This window comes from Schistocerca piceifrons, chromosome 1 (assembly GCF_021461385.2).
Source record: "Schistocerca piceifrons isolate TAMUIC-IGC-003096 chromosome 1, iqSchPice1.1, whole genome shotgun sequence".
NCBI lineage: Eukaryota > Metazoa > Arthropoda > Insecta > Orthoptera > Acrididae > Schistocerca > Schistocerca piceifrons.
The window spans coordinates 619,274,169-619,292,999 of record NC_060138.1 but is presented as its reverse complement, the minus strand read 5'-3'; the positions used below and the strand labels follow the sequence as shown (position 1 = coordinate 619,292,999).

General features: G+C 40.0%; 1 protein-coding gene across 1 annotated transcript in view; it reads left to right on the top strand.

The window, feature by feature from the left end:
• Positions 1-18,831, top strand: part of LOC124785520 (protein phosphatase 1L) — an 86,660-nt gene that overhangs the window by 21,670 nt on the left and 46,159 nt on the right. The window contains exon 2 of the mRNA XM_047254188.1: positions 15,506-15,968. Within this exon, the coding sequence (XP_047110144.1) occupies positions 15,506-15,968 (463 nt within the window). The remainder of the gene's footprint in view (positions 1-15,505; positions 15,969-18,831) is intronic.

The following is an 18,831-nucleotide window of genomic DNA, read 5'->3' as shown; positions in this document are numbered from 1 at the left end:
TGACGATGAATATCATCGGAAACTTAACAAACCTGGTTATCATTCAGTCGTACTTTACAAATGAATGAACACTTTAGAAATGGGCCCAGATCACACCTGGACACTGGTCCATGGCCAGAGACATCGTATCTGCTGAACTGTGTGTTGTGTGATGATATAATTTTGCATGTACTTGCAGTATTATGTGCTGATACTACCTGCAAAATGTGATGCAAATGGAGTTAATATTAAGGAAGTAATAAATTAAAATTCATGCCTTCAGACTCAGGCTCCATCCCTAAAATGTCAAATAATGATCACGAAGAGCCAGGCTACCAGAAGAAAAATGAAATGTATGTGCAAACTTATACATGCCATTAGAAGAGTGGTTTATTTTGGCAAAGAAAAGGGAACTTTGGATTACAGGAACAGAGTAAGAGGGGTACAAGACTGGTAGGTTTCTGTGATCAATATGAGATGATAATTATTAAAATAATCCATGAATGCTCTGAAAGAAGACAGTATATGTTTTCATTTAGTTGTCATTTGCCCAAAGGTCACCTCACAATGATGTGGGCGTTGTGAAGATAATACAATGCAAATCAGTAACCCAAAATCTAAAACACACAGAAAACATAATGTAATTTATCTTGTACAACTGAAAATACAGACAGAAAGAACCTTAACAAAAAGAAGTAAGATGAAAAGTCACATGGGAATAAGAAATTGAATTGTGCTGAAAGTAAATCCAAAGATTCTCAGAATCTATTAATCCCAGGAAAATTGGTGATTTTCCTCAATTTATAATGTATCATTGACTTTTAAATGGTCTGTTGTGCCATATCAAGACCAGACATAATTACCTGTATCTGGAAGTTGGTGGTGATCACAAACGAATTCTACCAAAATATAAAATCTTGGTTTCCCATTGTTGTTGCAAGCGGTGGGTCCCTCTCATCCTAGGGTCCGAGCGACCTGCTGCCCTTTCTAATTTTTCCCACTCTATCCCTTTTTTCCCCTTGGAGAAGTAAATTAATAGACCCCAAACCTGCGTCTGTCAGCTAATTGAACGTGAGTACTGACCAGCCCCCCCTCCCCCCCCCCCCCCCTCTCTCTCTCTCTCTCTCTCTCTCTCTCTCTCTCTCTCTCTCTCTCTCTCTCTCTCTCTGTAATTTTATAAATATACAGGTGCTAAAAAAAAAGTGTTGAATACCTTGAGAGGTGATAGTACTCACTGAAACAATAAAAATAAGTCCAATAAGCACGGGTCTGGAAATGCATATATTCCGAGATAAGCACTTGTTTATAGGGAGGGCTGTACAATGCTTGGTTGCAGATACTAGCACAGTCGTCGCATTGGCACTCCATCAGCTGTGTCAGCAAGGTGTTATGTTGTCTAACTCACAATACTCTACCTATCATTAGGTGCTCTGCAGTCAGTTGTGTGGTTCAAAAGTCGTGCCGCAGGCTGTTTTAGCTTTCTTCATGTTTGTGTGTCTTATTGGACAGTACTGTCAACCTTGGGTATGTGTCATGGCATTTTACCTTCTTCCAAACGCAGATTCACTAAGTGTTTACTGCTAATGCACGTAGTACACTTACATTTTCTCCCTTCCATTGCTTGTTGGCAATCGAAGTCTACTACTGGGCAAATGAAATGGCAGATATGATATTCTGGTATGGTTTGACAAATGGACGTAGCCGGTGAGCCCATGCTCTCTGCGCTGAAAAATATCCATTCCAGCGTTTGAGAGACACAGGTGCCCATGCACCTCAGAAGACTGACAGTGGGCCTGCACAGTCTGCACACCTGACATAGTGGTGTGTGTGCTATGTTTAATGGGAGAAACCCCTGGGGCTGGTGTGTGACGATTAGCGGTAGCTGAAGGCACGTCTCGCCCTCTTATCTAGAGGGTAGTTCATCGTTTGCTGTACCGATATCATCTACAGTATGTTCATGCTCTAAGACCAAAAGATCATCATTGCAGACGTCGGTTCTGTGAGTGGCTGTTGTGGAAGTGTGCTGAAAATCCACTGTTCTCATCCAAGATTTTGTTTACTGCCGAGGCAGGGTTTACAATAGACTTTTGAACCAGTCAATGGTGTGCAGGCACTGTAAGTTCACCTCTTCAGTGTGTACCAGGAGGTACAACAACAACCGGTTTTACTTCAAATGGTGCATCATTCCTTATGCTGAAAGACAGAGGGGTGCATTGTAGTGAATGAATGAATGAATGAACCCCTCCTGTAAACACGTTTACTGCAGAAAGTATGCATTTCCGGACCCATGTTTATTGGACTTACCTCAGACAGTATGCATTTTTGTACCCATGTTTATTGGACTTATTTTTCTTATTTTGATGAATACTACCACCTCTCAAAGTTTTAAATACTTTTTGTTTAATGCCCTGTAGAATCATTGCAGGAAAATCAGAAAAAAAATCAAGGAAGAAATGAAACATAGATGGGCACAGAGAGAAGAAATGAGAAACAAAGCTGCAAGGAAAAACAAATATAATCTCAAAATAGAATGACAGAAGACATATGGAATTATCAAGGTTTTGAAGACAGAACTACAGTAAGAGAAATCTTGGAGAATGGAAGAGATATGTAATCTTTTAGAGACAGAAAAAACATTGACTAAAAAAAGTGAGATAAAAGGTCACACAAGAGTAAGAAATTGATGAAATTTTGCAGATTCTGAGGATAAAAAAGCAGTAGACATCACTGACATATGCACGTAAGTCATGAAACAGAGTTGGTGAAAATTGAACGATCTCTTGTTGGAGAGTTTTGTAGCTGTTATGAAAAGTGGCAATTCCTAAAGTTTTCTACATGAATAAAACAGTTCTTTTCCTGAAACAAGGGCATGTGAGAGAATATAATTATAAATCTGAAACAGACAGCACAAAACAAAATAGTCAAACCTGATCCGGAATACTTGAAGATAAGCAGGGATAAAATCGTTGAAGAAATTAATAGGCATTCAATAGACACATGGACAGATCTGGCGAAGGCAGTTCAGAAGACTATGTGCTGGGGACAACCACCTAGAAAACGCAAACGTAGGTGGTGGAACGCAAATTGTGATGAAGCCATTGAGAGAAGAAAGCAAGCATGGGACAAGTTCAGTAGCTACAGAAATTCAGAAACATGGAAAGAATTTCACGAAGTTCAGAAACTAGCATCGAAGGAAATCAGAAGGGAAAAACGAGCATATGACAATTACAGACTAAAAGAAATTGAGGAAGATTTCAAAAGAAATAACACAAGAAATTTTTACAGAACTTTCAAAGAAAATACACTCCTGGAAATTGAAATAAGAACACCGTGAATTCATTGTCCCAGGAAGGGGAAACTTTATTGACACATTCCTGGGGTCAGATACATCACATGATCACACTGACAGAACCACAGGCACATAGACACAGGCAACAGAGCATGCACAATGTCGGCACTAGTACAGTGTATATCCACCTTTCGCAGCAATGCAGGCTGCTATTCTCCCATGGAGACGATCGTAGAGATGCTGGATGTAGTCCTGTGGAACGGCTTGCCATGCCATTTCCACCTGGCGCCTCAGTTGGACCAGCGTTCGTGCTGGACGTGCAGACCGCGTGAGACGACGCTTCATCCAGTCCCAAACATGCTCAATGGGGGACAGATCCGGAGATCTTGCTGGCCAGGGTAGTTGACTTACACCTTCTAGAGCACGTTGGGTGGCACGGGATACATGCGGACGTGCATTGTCCTGTTGGAACAGCAAGTTCCCTTGCCGGTCTAGGAATGGTAGAACGATGGGTTCGATGACGGTTTGGATGTACCATGCACTATTCAGTGTCCCCTCGACGATCACCAGTGGTGTACGGCCGGTGTAGGAGATCGCTCCCCACACCATGATGCCGGGTGTTGGCCCTGTGTGCCTCGGTCGTATGCAGTCCTGATTGTGGCGCTCACCTGCACGGCGCCAAACACGCATACGACCATCATTGGCACCAAGGCAGAAGCGACTCTCATCGCTGAAGACGACACGTCTCCATTCGTCCCTCCATTCCCGCCTGTCGCGACACCACTGGAGGCGGGCTGCACGATGTTGGGGCATGAGCGGAAGACGGCCTAACGGTGTGCGGGACCGTAGCCCAGCTTCATGGAGACGGTTGCGAATGGTCCTCGCCGATACCCCAGGAGCAACAGTGTCCCTAATTTGCTGGGAAGTGGCGGTGCGGTCCCCTACGGCACTGCGTAGGGTCCTACGGTCTTGGCGTGCATCCGTGCGTCGCTGCGGTCCGGTCCCAGGTCGACGGGCACGTGCACCTTCCACCGACCACTGGCGACAACATCGATGTACTGTGGAGACCTCACGCCCCACGTGTTGAGCAATTCGGCGGTACGTCCACCCGGCCTCCCGCATGCCCACTATACGCCCTCGCTCAAAGTCCGTCAACTGCACATACGGTTCACGTCCACGCTGTCGCGGCATGCTACCAGTGTTAAAGACTGCGATGGAGCTCCGTATGCCACAGCAAACTGGCTGACACTGACGGCGGCGGTGCACAAATGCTGCGCAGCTAGCGCCATTCGACGGCCAACACCGCGGTTCCTTGTGTGTCTGCTGTGCCGTGCGTGTGATCATTGCTTGTACAGCCCTCTCGCAGTGTCCGGAGCAAGTATGGTGGGTCTGACACACCGGTGTCAATGTGTTCTTTTTTCCATTTCCAGGAGTGTATTAAGGGCTATCAACCCCCTAGCCTCTGCTTCCGAAGAACAGATGGATCCCTGGAAACAAACACAAAAGAAAACTGTAAAATTCTCAAACATTACTTTGATAAACTTCTTAATTGCAAAAAACCTACAGGAAAATTAACATTCCAAAAGACCACACCTAATGCCGATTCTGATCCACCCACAATAGAAGAGGTAGAGGAAATCATAAAACAAATGAAAAATAACAGAGCTGCCGGAGAAGATGGTATTATCGCCGAGATCTGGAAACTCCAAGATGAAAACATCACCAAAAAAATCCATAAGATTATCTCCGAAATTTGGATCACAGAGAAAGTGCCAGAGGAATGGAAATGTGCATTGATCCATCCATTACATAAAAAGGATGATAAGTCAGATCCAAACAATTACAGAGGCATTTCGCTAGTACCAGTTACATACAAAATTTTCTCTAAGGTGCTATTAAACAGACTAGAACCACAAGCAGATCTGCAAATTGGGGAATACCAGGCTGGCTTCAGAAAAGGGAGATCATGCATCGAACAGATCTGGAACTTGAGAACACTTTTGAAAGTCAGACAGGCAAGGAACACTGTAGTTACCTTTGTCGACTTTAAAAAAGCATATGATTCCATAGACAGACACACTCTTTGACGTGCTGGAAGAATATGGTATCGACAGAAAAACCAGGGCACTTATACAACAGACGCTTACAGACACTACCTCCAAGATTAAGTTCATGGGAGAAATTTCGGAACCCTTCCACATACACACAGGTGTCCGACAAGGAGACGGGCTCTCACCAATCCTGTTCAACATGGTGTTAGACAAAATTATCAAGCAGTGGGAGGAACAAGTTAAAGGAATACAGCTGGGAAGAACACGTGAAACCAAAACAATCATAAAATGTCTGGCATTTGCAGATGATATAGCCATACTCAGCAATAATACACAGGAGGTAAAGGAAGCACTGGAATGCTTGCATGAAATAGCTGCCAAAACAGGTCTGCAGGTATCTTACGAGAAGACACAATATATGGAACGACAGACCAACATTGTACGCACCATGCATACTGTATATGGATCCGTAGAAAGAGTCGAAAAATTTAAGTATTTAGTGGAGTACATACAAATGGGAGGATCAAACAAGGCGGCTAACATGGAACGAACGAAGAAACTCCAGAAGGCATACAAACTCACATGGTCACATTATAATAAGAAAAGCATATCGAGGCAGGCCAAACTTAGGCACTACAAAACAGTTGTATTACCAGAAGCATTGTACGCGTCAGAAACAACCACAATTGGAGCATCAGGCATCATAGACACAGAAAAAATAGAACGCAAAATTCTCAGAAAAATATTTGGACCAATTCACAGAGATGGCATATGGATGAAGCGACCTACCAAAGAGCTGTACCAGCACACTGACAGACTAACAGACGCGATCAGAAAACGTAGATTAACTTTCTATGGGCACATACAGAGAATGGACAACAACTGACTTACAAAGAAAATTTTTGATGTAGTAAACAGCTCAAGCAAGAAAACAAATTGGTATCATGAAATAGACGAAGACTTAAGGCAGATAGGAATCAACAGGCAAATGATAGGAGACAGGAAATACTCCAGAAACAAAGTTAGGAGTGCAAAATTTATTGTAAAGGAGAGAAAGAAGACAGGAACATTATGGGCAGAGCAAAGGAAACAGGAGCACAGCCAAAGGATGAAGAGATTTTGGGAAGAGAAGAGGAAGAAAGGAAAGAAGTGAAAATTGTGTCATCATGTGATTTTCGAGTTCAAACACTGTCCATAAGGGCAACAATGAAATGAATGAATGAATGAATAAATCAGTATTTCTCATATCCCAAGCATCCTCAATCAATTATCATCTGTTCAACTGACTACATATCTTCTCCTTTCATTACAGATATAATTTCATCTTTGACTCCAATCTGTTCTGTGATCCATTCATATAATTCCTAATAATTTCAAAGTTGCATCTCTCTTTTGTTCACTGAACAACCCTCAGTTTTTGAGTCATTTTTACATTAAAATTCCCTACATACCACTCAAAACTGGTAACGCAATTTGATTATAAAATTTCTTGATGATGCTGTACTGCAGCAACCAGCCACAAATTGGTTTTGGTTTACTTTATTGAAAAAGGACTGTTGCTGATTTTGCACTGATGCAGTCCATCATCACATGGCTTCCATGCTGTCATCATACCACTAGTTAATTTAGCGTTTTGATGAAAGCTTGCGAGTCATCTGATGATGAATTGTGTCCGTTCAAAACCCGTAAGAGTACTTTTCAATAAAGTGAACCAGGACCAATTTGTGACTGCTTCCTGCTGTACACAGTTAACAGAAAAATCTGTTGGTAGGGCAACCACAGCTATGAGTATCATATTGGGTATTAATAACCACTTCAGCTGTATTTAGTCCTTTATTGTTGGATCACTACTGGTTTTGTGGCACTAAAAGCCACATCTTCATGTGAACACTTGTGTAACAATAAATCCAAAAGGAATAACAACCCTGAGATATACACTAGTATGATAAATCATTTTAAAGTTTTAAAAATTCATTCTGGTCCAAAATTAGGTCTTAATAGTTTTCATTTATTTTCTCCATACCAGTGAATCACTGTGGTATGATTTGTTTAGGACCCATCCTCTGTATTGGAATCCAGCTGTTTTATTCTGTGACATACTGCCTTTTAGTGGTGTTTTGTTCTGACAGACAGTGAATGTTGGGTAAAAAGATTCCGATCTTTTCCACTCGAATGTTTAGTCATGCGATTACTAACATTTTGATATTCTCTTGTAAAAGTTTATAATATTTTTAACAAATTTTAAAAATCTTTAAATAATTAACCATACCAGCGTATGTTTCAGGGTTGCTATTCCTTCTGGATTTATTGTTATACATATGTTCGCCTGAAGATGTGGCTTTTAGTGCCACAGAACTGGTAGTGATCCAACAATACAGCGGAAGCAGTTATTAATACCCACAATGACACATTTAACAATTTGTATCACATAACAGCCACAGTCTCCAATCCTGCTATACTTGATAAATTGTGCTATAAACTTTGTTTCTGAGATATTGAAACCTTTGTTGTGAAAACCTTATTTAGTTTACCAAAAGCACTCCAGACCGTTCTTACTACTCTTTATTTCTTCAGTTGTCCCTTTAGTTGTCATAAACTGCCCTAAATATAAAATCTCACCCACTGATTCAGTGACTTGATTATTAATGTGTAATATTCTTTGTATTAATGTGTTAAGTGTCCCTTATTTTAGTGTAAATACAAAAGATTTTCAGGCCAACTTTCAAACTCATTGTATTAAGTTCTTCAATTAGTTGTCAAAGTTTATTTTATCCACAGGCATACAGTATAGTGTTATCAGTGAAAATAAGACGGTTCATCTGTGATGTTTCATCAACATGTATTCTTTCTTCTTCTCAGTTTTAGATCCCTAAACTTCCCCTAGGTTTGTTAAGAATAATTTTGGTGAGACAGAATCCCCTTACCTGATATTTCTTACAGTTCAAACAATGGAAACTCCGGGTTGGAATATCAGTAATGTAAGACAGATCGCTACTTACCACAAAGATGACACATTAAGTTTCAGAAAGGTACAATTAAAAGATTCTTACACATAAGCTTTCAGCCACGGCCCTCATCACCAAAAGAAAGAGAAACGCGCACCATTCATTCACACAAACAAGTACACCTCACGCACACATGACCGCCAACTCCAGAATCTCAGAACAGAATTCCTTAAAATTCTAAATTTCTCACTGTCTTGTTGGATTGATGTTTATGCTTTTTGTTTGCTGACATGTATCAAATCCATGCCTTGTACTTCAAGGGTTATCAATACAGGTTTTATTGAATATGAGACAGAATGTTCTCAAAATCTGTGAATTCCATGAAATTTGATGATTTTACTCAGTTTATAATTTTGTACTAGACTTTCAAGTGGTGCATTGTGTTACATCAAATACAACTGACACTCGGAAAATTCAGACACATGTTTGTAGCATCATAATAGATCAATGTTGGAGGTAATCGGAAAACTGGGCCACCCAGCTATTGCCACTTTTACACATATCTAACAATAACAGACAGTACTGTGTGTAGCAGTATTGCTTGTAGCAGCCATTACAGTGTGTAGAGCATGTAATGTTACGTTGCGCTGTTGGATACGTTTGCTTCAAACTATATGACGAAACAAATCTGGCTCATTGTAACAGTTAATTGAATGCTGCTGGGGACAATTGATACAGAATTTTATGTAATACATACAAAGATTAAAAATGAACATGCCAGTAAAGAAATTTCATGAAAGATTTAATTATTCTTTATTATGAAAAGGGAAGTTGCTACGCATCATGTAGTGGAGGTGCTGAGTCGCAGATAGGCACAACAAAATGACTGTCACAAATAAAGCTTTTGACCATTAAGGTCTTCGTCAACAATAGAACACACACACACACACACACACACACACACACACACACACACACACAAGGCCTTAATGGCTGAAAGCTTTATTTGTGACAGTCTTTTTGTTGTGCCTATCTGCGACTCAGCACCTTCACTCTATGGTGAGTGGCAACTTTCCTTTTCATAATATTGTTACATTCTATTCTGGCTTTTCCATTGTTTCATTATTCTCTATTTTTATTGTGATGCTCAGTACATATTGCTCAGCACTGAAAGTGCAGGGCACTGCCTCTCCTAGCAGCACTTCTCTACCTGTATAATTTGTGTCTGTGGATGGGACCTATTGTCTCCTCTTCCAGTCCCCCCATCCCAACTACACTTCCTTCCTCTAGCAGCGACCAGAAAAAAATTCAGTAAATAATAGTATTATAGCCCATACAAAAGGTTAACTTAAATGGAATGTTGGGATGGTATGCAGTATTGTTCTCGCATTGTTTGCCGAAATATGGACGTCAGCCTTCCCACACTCCATACATATATGGAATTAAGACATAGAATGTTTCCTGAGCTTGCTTAAAATTCAGTGGTTTTTGCGTGAAAGTTTTGTTCTTCACAGAAAGGAGGCTGGTAGGTGTATGGTTGTTTTTGTATGTTCTGTCTCCTTCCTGGTAAAATAGAAAAGGAATGTATTATTCCAGTTTTGAAGCTTGTCTCTACTCAAACGGAATTCTGTGAAGTCCCATTTATATCACTTTGTCTTCCATCTGTAATCAGTTTTGATGTGACATAGTCATCTTCATGTGCCTTTGCTTTTACATTTCTTCAGTGACTTTGATGCATCATCTCATCCTTGTTGCATACTCCAAATTAGACTTTCAAAAGGAGTTACAGAAAATCAGTCGCATCATTTTCAGTAGTGGGTAACACTCTGCACTAAAAGAAGAAAATGAAAAATTGTATTTGTGTGTGCTGGCCACTGCGAACCACACAGAAGCATAAAAAAGTGTTGCACCCTTTGATTCTTGCAAACATGTTGAAACACTACAAGTGCAGACCCTTGTTTTATATTAATAAACACGTAGTTTAGTGGCAAATCAAGTAACACCATGAGAAATTCTATTTAGGTCAATAATGGCTAATCATAGCTATTCGGATGTCAAACCAGAGGGAGACTGAGGACTGCAGAAACCTGATTCACTATTTGCTGAATGTGACCTAATGGAAACCATCCATGTAATATATGAATCGTATGCTTCATATAACTAAGAAAGAAAGATGTAAATATTAAAAATCAATAAATAGACAAAATAGAAGACTAGCATAGTTTTAAAAGAACCATCAGTTTTCGAGTCTCCTCCTTTAGGGAAAGTTTCATCAGTAATTTCGTTTATGCATTTATGAAAAAACTATGTCATTAAATGATAAGATCAGATTTATGTATTAAAATATAACCACTTGTTTTAGACCTATTTGAGATCAACTTTACATTTGTAAATGTCATAAGTTATGTATCGGAGCGTGGAATGTCAGATCCCTTAATCGGGCAGGTAGGTTAGAAAATTTATAAAGGGAAATGGAGAGGTTAAAGTTAGATATAGTGGGAATTAGTGAAGTTCGGTGGCAGGAGGAACAAGACTTCTGGTCAGGTGACTACAGGGTTATAAACACCAAATCAAATAGGGGTAATGCAGGAGTAGGTTTAATAATGAATAGGAAAATAGGAATGCGGGTAAGCTGTTACAAACAGCATAGTGAACGCATTATTGTGGCCAAGATAGATACGAAGCCCACACCTACTACAGCAGTACAAGTTTATATGCCAACTAGCTCTGCAGATGACGAAGAAATTGAAGAAATGTATGATGAAATAAAAGAAATTATTCAGATAGTGAAGGGAGACGAAAATTTAATAGTCATGGGTGACTGGAATTCGAGAGTAGGAAAAGGGAGAGAAGGAAACATAGTAGGTGAATATGGATTGGGGCTAAGAAATGAAAGAGGAAGCCACCTGGTAGAATTTTGCACAGAGCACAACATAATCATAGCTAACACTTGGTTTAAGAATCATGAAAGAAGGTTGTATACGTGGAAGAACCCTGGAGATACTAAAAGGTATCAGATAGATTATATAATGGTAAGACAGAGATTTAGGAACCAGGTTTTAAATTGTAAGACATTTCCAGGGGCAGATGTGGACTCTGACCACAATCTATTGGTTATGACCTGTAGATTAAAACTGAAGAAACTGCAAAAAGGTGGGAATTTAAGGAGATGGGACTTGGATAAACTGAAAGAACCAGAGGTTGTACAGAGTTTCAGGGAGAGCATAAGGGAACAATTGACAGGAATGGGGAAAGAAATACAGTAGAAGAACAATGGGTAGCGTTGAGGGATGAAGTAGTGAAGGCAGAAGAGGATCAAGTAGGTAAAAAGACGAGGGCTAGTAGAAATCCTTGGGTAACAGAAGAAATATTGAATTTAATTGATGAAAGGAGAAAATATAAAAATGCAGTAAATGAAGCAGGCAAAAAGGAATACAAACGTCTCAAAAATGAGATCAACAGGAAGTGCAAAATGGCTAAGCAGGGATGACTAGAGGACAAATGTAAGGATGTAGAGGCTTATCTCACTAGGGGTAAGATAGATACTGCCTACAGGAAAATTAAAGAGACCTTTGGAGGTAAGAGAACCACTTGTATGAATATCAAGAGCTCAGATGGAAACCCAGTTCTAAGCAAAGAAGGGAAAGCAGAAAGGTGGAAGGAGTATATAAAGGGTCTATACAAGGGCGATGTACTTGAGGACAATATTATGGAAATGGAAGAGGATGTAGATGAAGATGAAATGAGAGATACGATACTGCGTGAAGAGTTTGACAGAGCACTGAAAGACCTGAGTCGAAACAAGGCCCCGGGAGTAGACAACATTCCATTGGAACTACTGACGGCCTTGGGAGAGCCAGTCCTGACAAAACTCTATCATCTGGTGAGCAAGATGTATGAAACAGGCGAAATACCCTCAGACTTCAATTCCAATCCCAACGAAAGCAGGTGTTGACAGATGTGAAAATTACTGAACAATCAGTTTAATAAGCCACAGCTGCAAAATACTAACATGAATTCTTTACAGACGAATGGAAAAACTAGTAGAAGCCGACCTTGGGGAAGATCAGTTTGGATTCTGTAGAAACACTGGAACACGTGAGGCAATACTGACCTTACGACTTATCTTAGAAGAAAGATTAAGGAAAGGCAAACCTACGTTTCTAGCATTTGTAGACTTAGAGAAAGGTTTTGACAGTGTTGACTGGAATACTCTCTTTCAAATTCTTAAGGTGGCAGGGGTAAAATACAGGGAGCGAAAGGCTATTTACAATTTGTACAGAAACCAGATGGCAGTTATAAGAATCGAGGGACATGAAAGGGAAGCAGTGGTTGGGAAGGGAGTGAGACAGGGTTGTAGCCTCTCCCCGATGTTATTCAATCTGTATATTGAGCAAGCAGTAAAGGAAACAAAAGAAAAATTCGGAGTAGGTATTAAAATTGATGGAGAAGAAATAAAAACTTTGAGGTTCGCCGATGACATTGTAATTCTGTCAGAGACAGCAAAGGACTTGGAAGAGCAGTTGAACGGAATGGACAGTGTCTTGAAAGGGGGATATAAGATGAACATCAACAAAAGCAAAACGAGGATAATGGAATGTAGTCGAATTAAGTCGGGTGATGCTGAGGGAATTAGATTAGGAAATGAGACACTTAAAGTAGTAAAGGAGTTTTGCTATTTGGGGAGCAAAATAACTGATGATGGTCGAAGTAGAGAGGATATAAAATGTAGACTGGCAATGGCAAGGAAAGCGTGTCCGAAGAAGAGAAATTTGTTAACATCAAGTATAGATTTAAGTGTCAGGAAGTCGTTTCTGAAAGTATTTGTATGGAGTGTAGCCATGTATGGATGTGAAACATGGACGATAAATAGTTCAGACAAGATGAGAATAGAAGCTTTCGAAATGTGGTACTACAGAAGAATGCTGAAGATTAGATGGGTAGATCACATAACTAATGAGGAAGTATTGAACAGGATTGGGGAGAAGAGAAGTTTGTGGCACAACTTGACCAGAAGAAGGGATCGGTTGGTAGGACATGTTCTGAGGCATCAAGGGATCACCAATTTAGTATCAGAGGGCAGCATGGAGGGTAAAAATCGTAGAGGGAGACCAAGAGATGAATACACTAAGCAGATTCAGAAGGATATAGGTTGCAGTAGGTACTGGGAGATGAAGAGGCTTGCACAGGATAGAGTAGCATGGAGAGCTGCATCAAACCAGTCTCAGGACTGAAGACCACAACAACAACAACAACAACAACAACAACAACAACATGTATTACTTTGTACCTCTGTTACATGGTTATTTTATTTGTTATTGCAGCAGGTAATTGTCACTGAAAGATAACATACAAAGGAGGATTGGAAAGTAATGCACAATAATTTTTTTCTCCCCTGGTATTGCAGCTAGAATGTTGAAATTTCATGACGATGTAATGTGAAGTTTGTGCTACGGAGAGCTCTAGCAAGATAGGTCATAACTATGACACAAAAATATATATATTTGTTACACCGCATTATTTTAGGAGGAGAAGGCATTTTCGCCTTAGAGTATATAAACATTGATAATATTTCTATCAGTACGAAGAATGGAGTAGGTGCACAACTTATTCTGCACGGACCTTCAGTGTTTTGTGGATGCATACTGAATTTTACACTTACTAACGCGAATGTTAGTGCACGTGGTAATGGTTGGGTTACTGTGGCTCTAGTACGTGTTGCTAAAGTGGAGAGTGTATCAGGGCTGGAGACTTTTAACAGTCACAAGTCATCTAGATACTGATTCTGACACCTCAGAGGGGTGGGGGTTGTCTTAGACCACCTCCTTGATTTTTACACACACACACACACACACACACACACACACACACACACACACACACACACACACACACAGGTGGTGGCAAGGGGAGGGGGTATGGGGGCTATAGCCCCCCTCCCCCCCCCCCCCCCCCTCCCAATGGGGTATCGTATTACACTGGATAAAATGACTTCAGAAATCAGCAAATATATTAGTCCAAAAGAGTAAATTATTTTTATAATAATTATGTAGCGATATAGGTTGCAGTGTATTTAAAACACATTTTAACAAAAGAATAAGAGCGGCAAATAGCTTACTATGTGAACCAATAAATATCGTTTAACTTAAAATGGGAATCTTATTGTTTATTAATACACATTTTTTTACCCTGAATTCCAAAACTATTTTAAGCAACACCAAATTTTACCAATTTGTCGGTGGCAGGCCCCAACTCTCCTTTTCTTAAGCAATATTCCACTCCACCAACCCCTCCCCGCCCCCAAATTACCCCCCCCCCCCTCGACCAACTTCTAGGCATGTTACTATCATCAACTTGTGGTGGGCAGTGAGGTGTAGTTTGATATTTGTGGGCCAAAGGTCATAAACTGAATGATATTCACAGGAACATGCATATATGAGGACGACTGTATGGACAGTAGCAATGTCTCTGGGGGTGTACAGTCTTCCAAGAGGCTACGTGAACCAGAGTAATTTGCCATGCTCTGGGTGTCTGGTAACAGCTGCAACCCCACAGAATGTCAGAGCCACTGAGGCAGCTATTTGGAATGACCAGTCTGTTTAGCTGCGAACCTTACCAGAGCAGTTAAACATTTGCTGTGGTAGGGGTGTATGATATTATTCATGAGATGTTGAAATTTTTTGAAGTTAATACTCACTTTGTGACTAAGAACTTGACAGGCAACCACAAGGCCAGTGAATGATGACATCTTACGTCACAGAAAGGCATGGCTTTCTGAAAGGAAGTTTCATATCAGCGCACACACCACTGCAGTGTGAATATATCATTCTGGATAAATAAAATTGCCGTGGAACTTCAGTTTTGTTTATTTTATTATAATTATAATTATCATATCACATGCTGCCAAGTACTGATGGAGAATCGTGTAATAATATCTGAGAAGCGCCTTTGCAAATATTTGGAGCAGTCATTGTAACACAATGCTAGTGTAAACAGTGCACCTATAGGCACAATGTTTCTTTTGCGTAATGATGTCTACGCCTCAACCCACTTGAATAAAGCCCTTACTCCTTACAGTTTTCATTCCATTTATTAAATCGGCGATAATTTGAAAGAAGTGTTCTGTAATTTCGAGACATGATATTTTTTAAAAAAATGCAATTTACTTTAAAATCATTTTGTACAGATTTGTGAAATTCTCTATGACAGTTTTCAATAAACTTACTTTTATTTTCTTTCAGTTTGCTGCCAACTATGCTCGTGACAAACTGATTCAAAATTTGTACAACAAAGTCATTGAACTCAAAAGATTGAAGGCAGAGGGTAAATACAGAGAATGTGAAAATGTCACAACACAAGCAGAGAAGCCACAAGAATCAAATAAAACAGGGGGGTCACCAGCAGTAGACAGAAAGAAAAGTTTCAGGAAAGCAGCTTCACAAACAGATGATTGTGTAAAAAAGCGTGCTGGAGGCATTCCTGGGGTAACGGATCCCGAGCTGCTACAGCGACTCGGTTCTCTCAGTACAAGAACGATAACACGGGAGGCACGACCCTCAACTGCTCCTCCACCTCCTACGAACCCTCCAATTCGATACCTGGATGCCTCAGGTACAATTGATTATGGACGACTTCTTACAGATGAAGTACTTGCTGCTGATCATCTGTTAGTTGAAGCTGCAAAAAAGAGTCTGGATGTTGCAGGTAACTTTTACAAATTTCCTAGGTTGATAAGTAGTACTGATCTACTTAGCACTGTAAGATACTGTTCTTATCATGCTTTTGATATAGGTAGCATAATCTGTGAATAATGTCATTTCAAACAGACTTTTTTCTACTGCATTTTTTGTCTCCTGTTGCAGTGATTTAAATTATGAGAATATAGTTGTAAGGAGGTTCAAAGTCTGTCATAAACTTGAATTACTATTTCTCGAACTTCGAGAAGCTCAGCCAAGCAAATAGATGCTGCAGAGAGGTGAGCATTGGAAGGGATTAAGTGCTGCCCTTCTCATAATGTGTTGGTTCTACACATCTGCATTGACCTTTGTACTGAGCACATATGAATGTAGAAGTTACACACACTGTGCTTTGCAAGGGTGTCCATACCCAGGAGCAAGAAAGGGGAGAGGGGGCTGCACATCCCCCTCCCTGCAGTCTGAAGGAAAGGAAAAACTATAGTTTCTATAGTTTAGTCTGTGTTTTTATTTCATGAAAAGATTTAAAAGTTAGTATTATGCGGGTTGTTAATAGGGACAGAATCTAATTTTTTATGGCTACTTACCAAGTCACCATTCGTCTTCCAAAATATTCTGTACCCCCCCCCCCGTAGACTATTATAAGGATCACAAGGACACCCCTGCACCCCTGGTGTGCTTTGTGTTGTAAATCTCTTCCCTGAGGAGTTTGAAGAAAAGCCCATGTTGCGCCTGGAATTGTTTTATCACTTGTTTTGAAACAAAGTATCTGTAAGCACTACATACAAAATTGGTATTGCTAGTTCTGGAAGGTTAACAATGGCTGGACAGAAAACACGATTGGCCAAAGCCAACTACCTCCAGTTCAGAATTATGGAGACCAATAATGAAGAGAAGTATGACAAATGGTATACAGTCTGTCTGAAAGGCAGACATCTTATATATGTTATCTGCACCAATCAATCAGATTAAAACTACATTATTGGATGACATAATTAATAATGCCACAATGAGATGATGTGTTGTGTTTGATGCAAAGTAGTGCTTATAAATACCAGAAGTCTAGGTGCTAACAGAAAGCACTGAAACTAATATTGTTATAGGTACCATAAGCTTGCTAAAGCCAAAAATAAGTTCAGCTGAAATTTTCACAAATGACCTAATGGTGTTCAGAAAGAATAGATTAAATACAATTGGAGGCAGTGTATTTGTTGCTGTTAGAGGTCATTTACCTTGTGAAATTAAAGTCGATAATTCCTGTGGGTTAGTATGGGTTATGGTTATATTGACAACTGGAATAAATTAATAATAACTCATATGATTCAGTTGCTGAACAGTTCAAAGAAAACTTGAGTGTCATCTCAAATAGGTACCCCCACTTGTATAATTACAGTTGGTGGTGGCCAAAATACATGTTCCAAGCTGGTGTTAAGTATAAAACATCATCAGAAATTCTACTAAATGCTTTCTCTGAAAATTATTGTGAGCATTTAGTTAAGGAGCCTGCTTGAAGTGTGAATAGTTATGAAGACATACTGACCTCTTAGTGACAAATAATCCTGAACAAATAGTGAGCATCATGACAGGTAGAGGGGTTAGTGACCACAAGTTCGTTGTAACGAGACTGATAACCACAACATTTAAATCCACCAAAAGTAAATGTAAGATATAGCTATTTAAAAAAATCAGATAAAATATGCTTGACTCCTTCCTAAGAGGCAGTCTCCACTTCTCTCAGCTAAGTATGCAGGTGTAGACCATATGTGGCTTGACTTTAAAGAAATAATATATTAGGCAGTTGAGAGAATTAAACTGAATACATTAATAAATGATGGTACTGACCGCCTATGCTTCACAAAAAAGGACAGAACACTGTTGCAGAAGTAACGAAAAAACATGCTAAAAAAACACAAAATCACCAAGATTGGCAAATTTCACTAATGCTTGAACCTCAGTGTGGAATTCAGTGGGAGATGCTTTTAAAAGCTTCCACAAGGAAAATCTGTCTTGAAATCTGACAGAAAATCCATAGAGATTCTGGTCATTTGTAAACTACAAGTCACATCAATACTTTCACCGCATGATACCAATGACTGCTAGGTGTAATGACAGCGCCACTGAAGCAGAGTTGTTAAACACAGACCCTCAGGGGCTCAGAATTCATTTTCTGGGTTCAGGCTTGGCAAACCTAGAGTTACTGAGCTGAGACTGGTAAGCATTGCCAGTCCTCTGTCAAAGTAAGCTCTGGGCATGTTTCAGCAACAACTATATGGTGCAGTGGTGGAATGTTGTGTGCCACAAGGATTGGGGCTTGATCGCAAGGATGGTAAAAACCTCTTTAAAAATAAACCAGTCCTAAGGTATCTGTGTTTTAATGAGATGCATGGTTGTTTAGGTGAAACGTTTGTTAGCGGGCAACTGTTGGGGAATCTGCTGCACCTTCATTGTATAGGGGTTGCTCAAGCAAACGGGGTTCAGTCCGATTGGACTAATTTTCCTAGTTGTTTGTAGGACCAAGATGGAAGCTTCGAAATTTTCTCTCTACCTTCCAGCGAAATGGATGGGTCACTGGTAGGTATCGGCACACAATCTCTCAAGAGGCCTTGTGTAATGAGTCCTCCAGATTCTGAGTACTTCAGGTTTTAGTAACAGAATGCGTGCTGTGGGTCAGAATGTGTTTTTTAGAGTTAAAACAAAAAGAGGCACGTTTTAAGAAAGGTTTAGAGGGTACAGCAGGTAAATTAAAATCTGTTAAGTGGTCACACAGTGGGACACGGTCGGTCAAAACCTCTAGTTCCCAACAAGTGACAAACCTGCAGAAAGTGAAAAGCCTTGAAGAGTATGCCATTGAAACTGAGCTACACACTACCTTG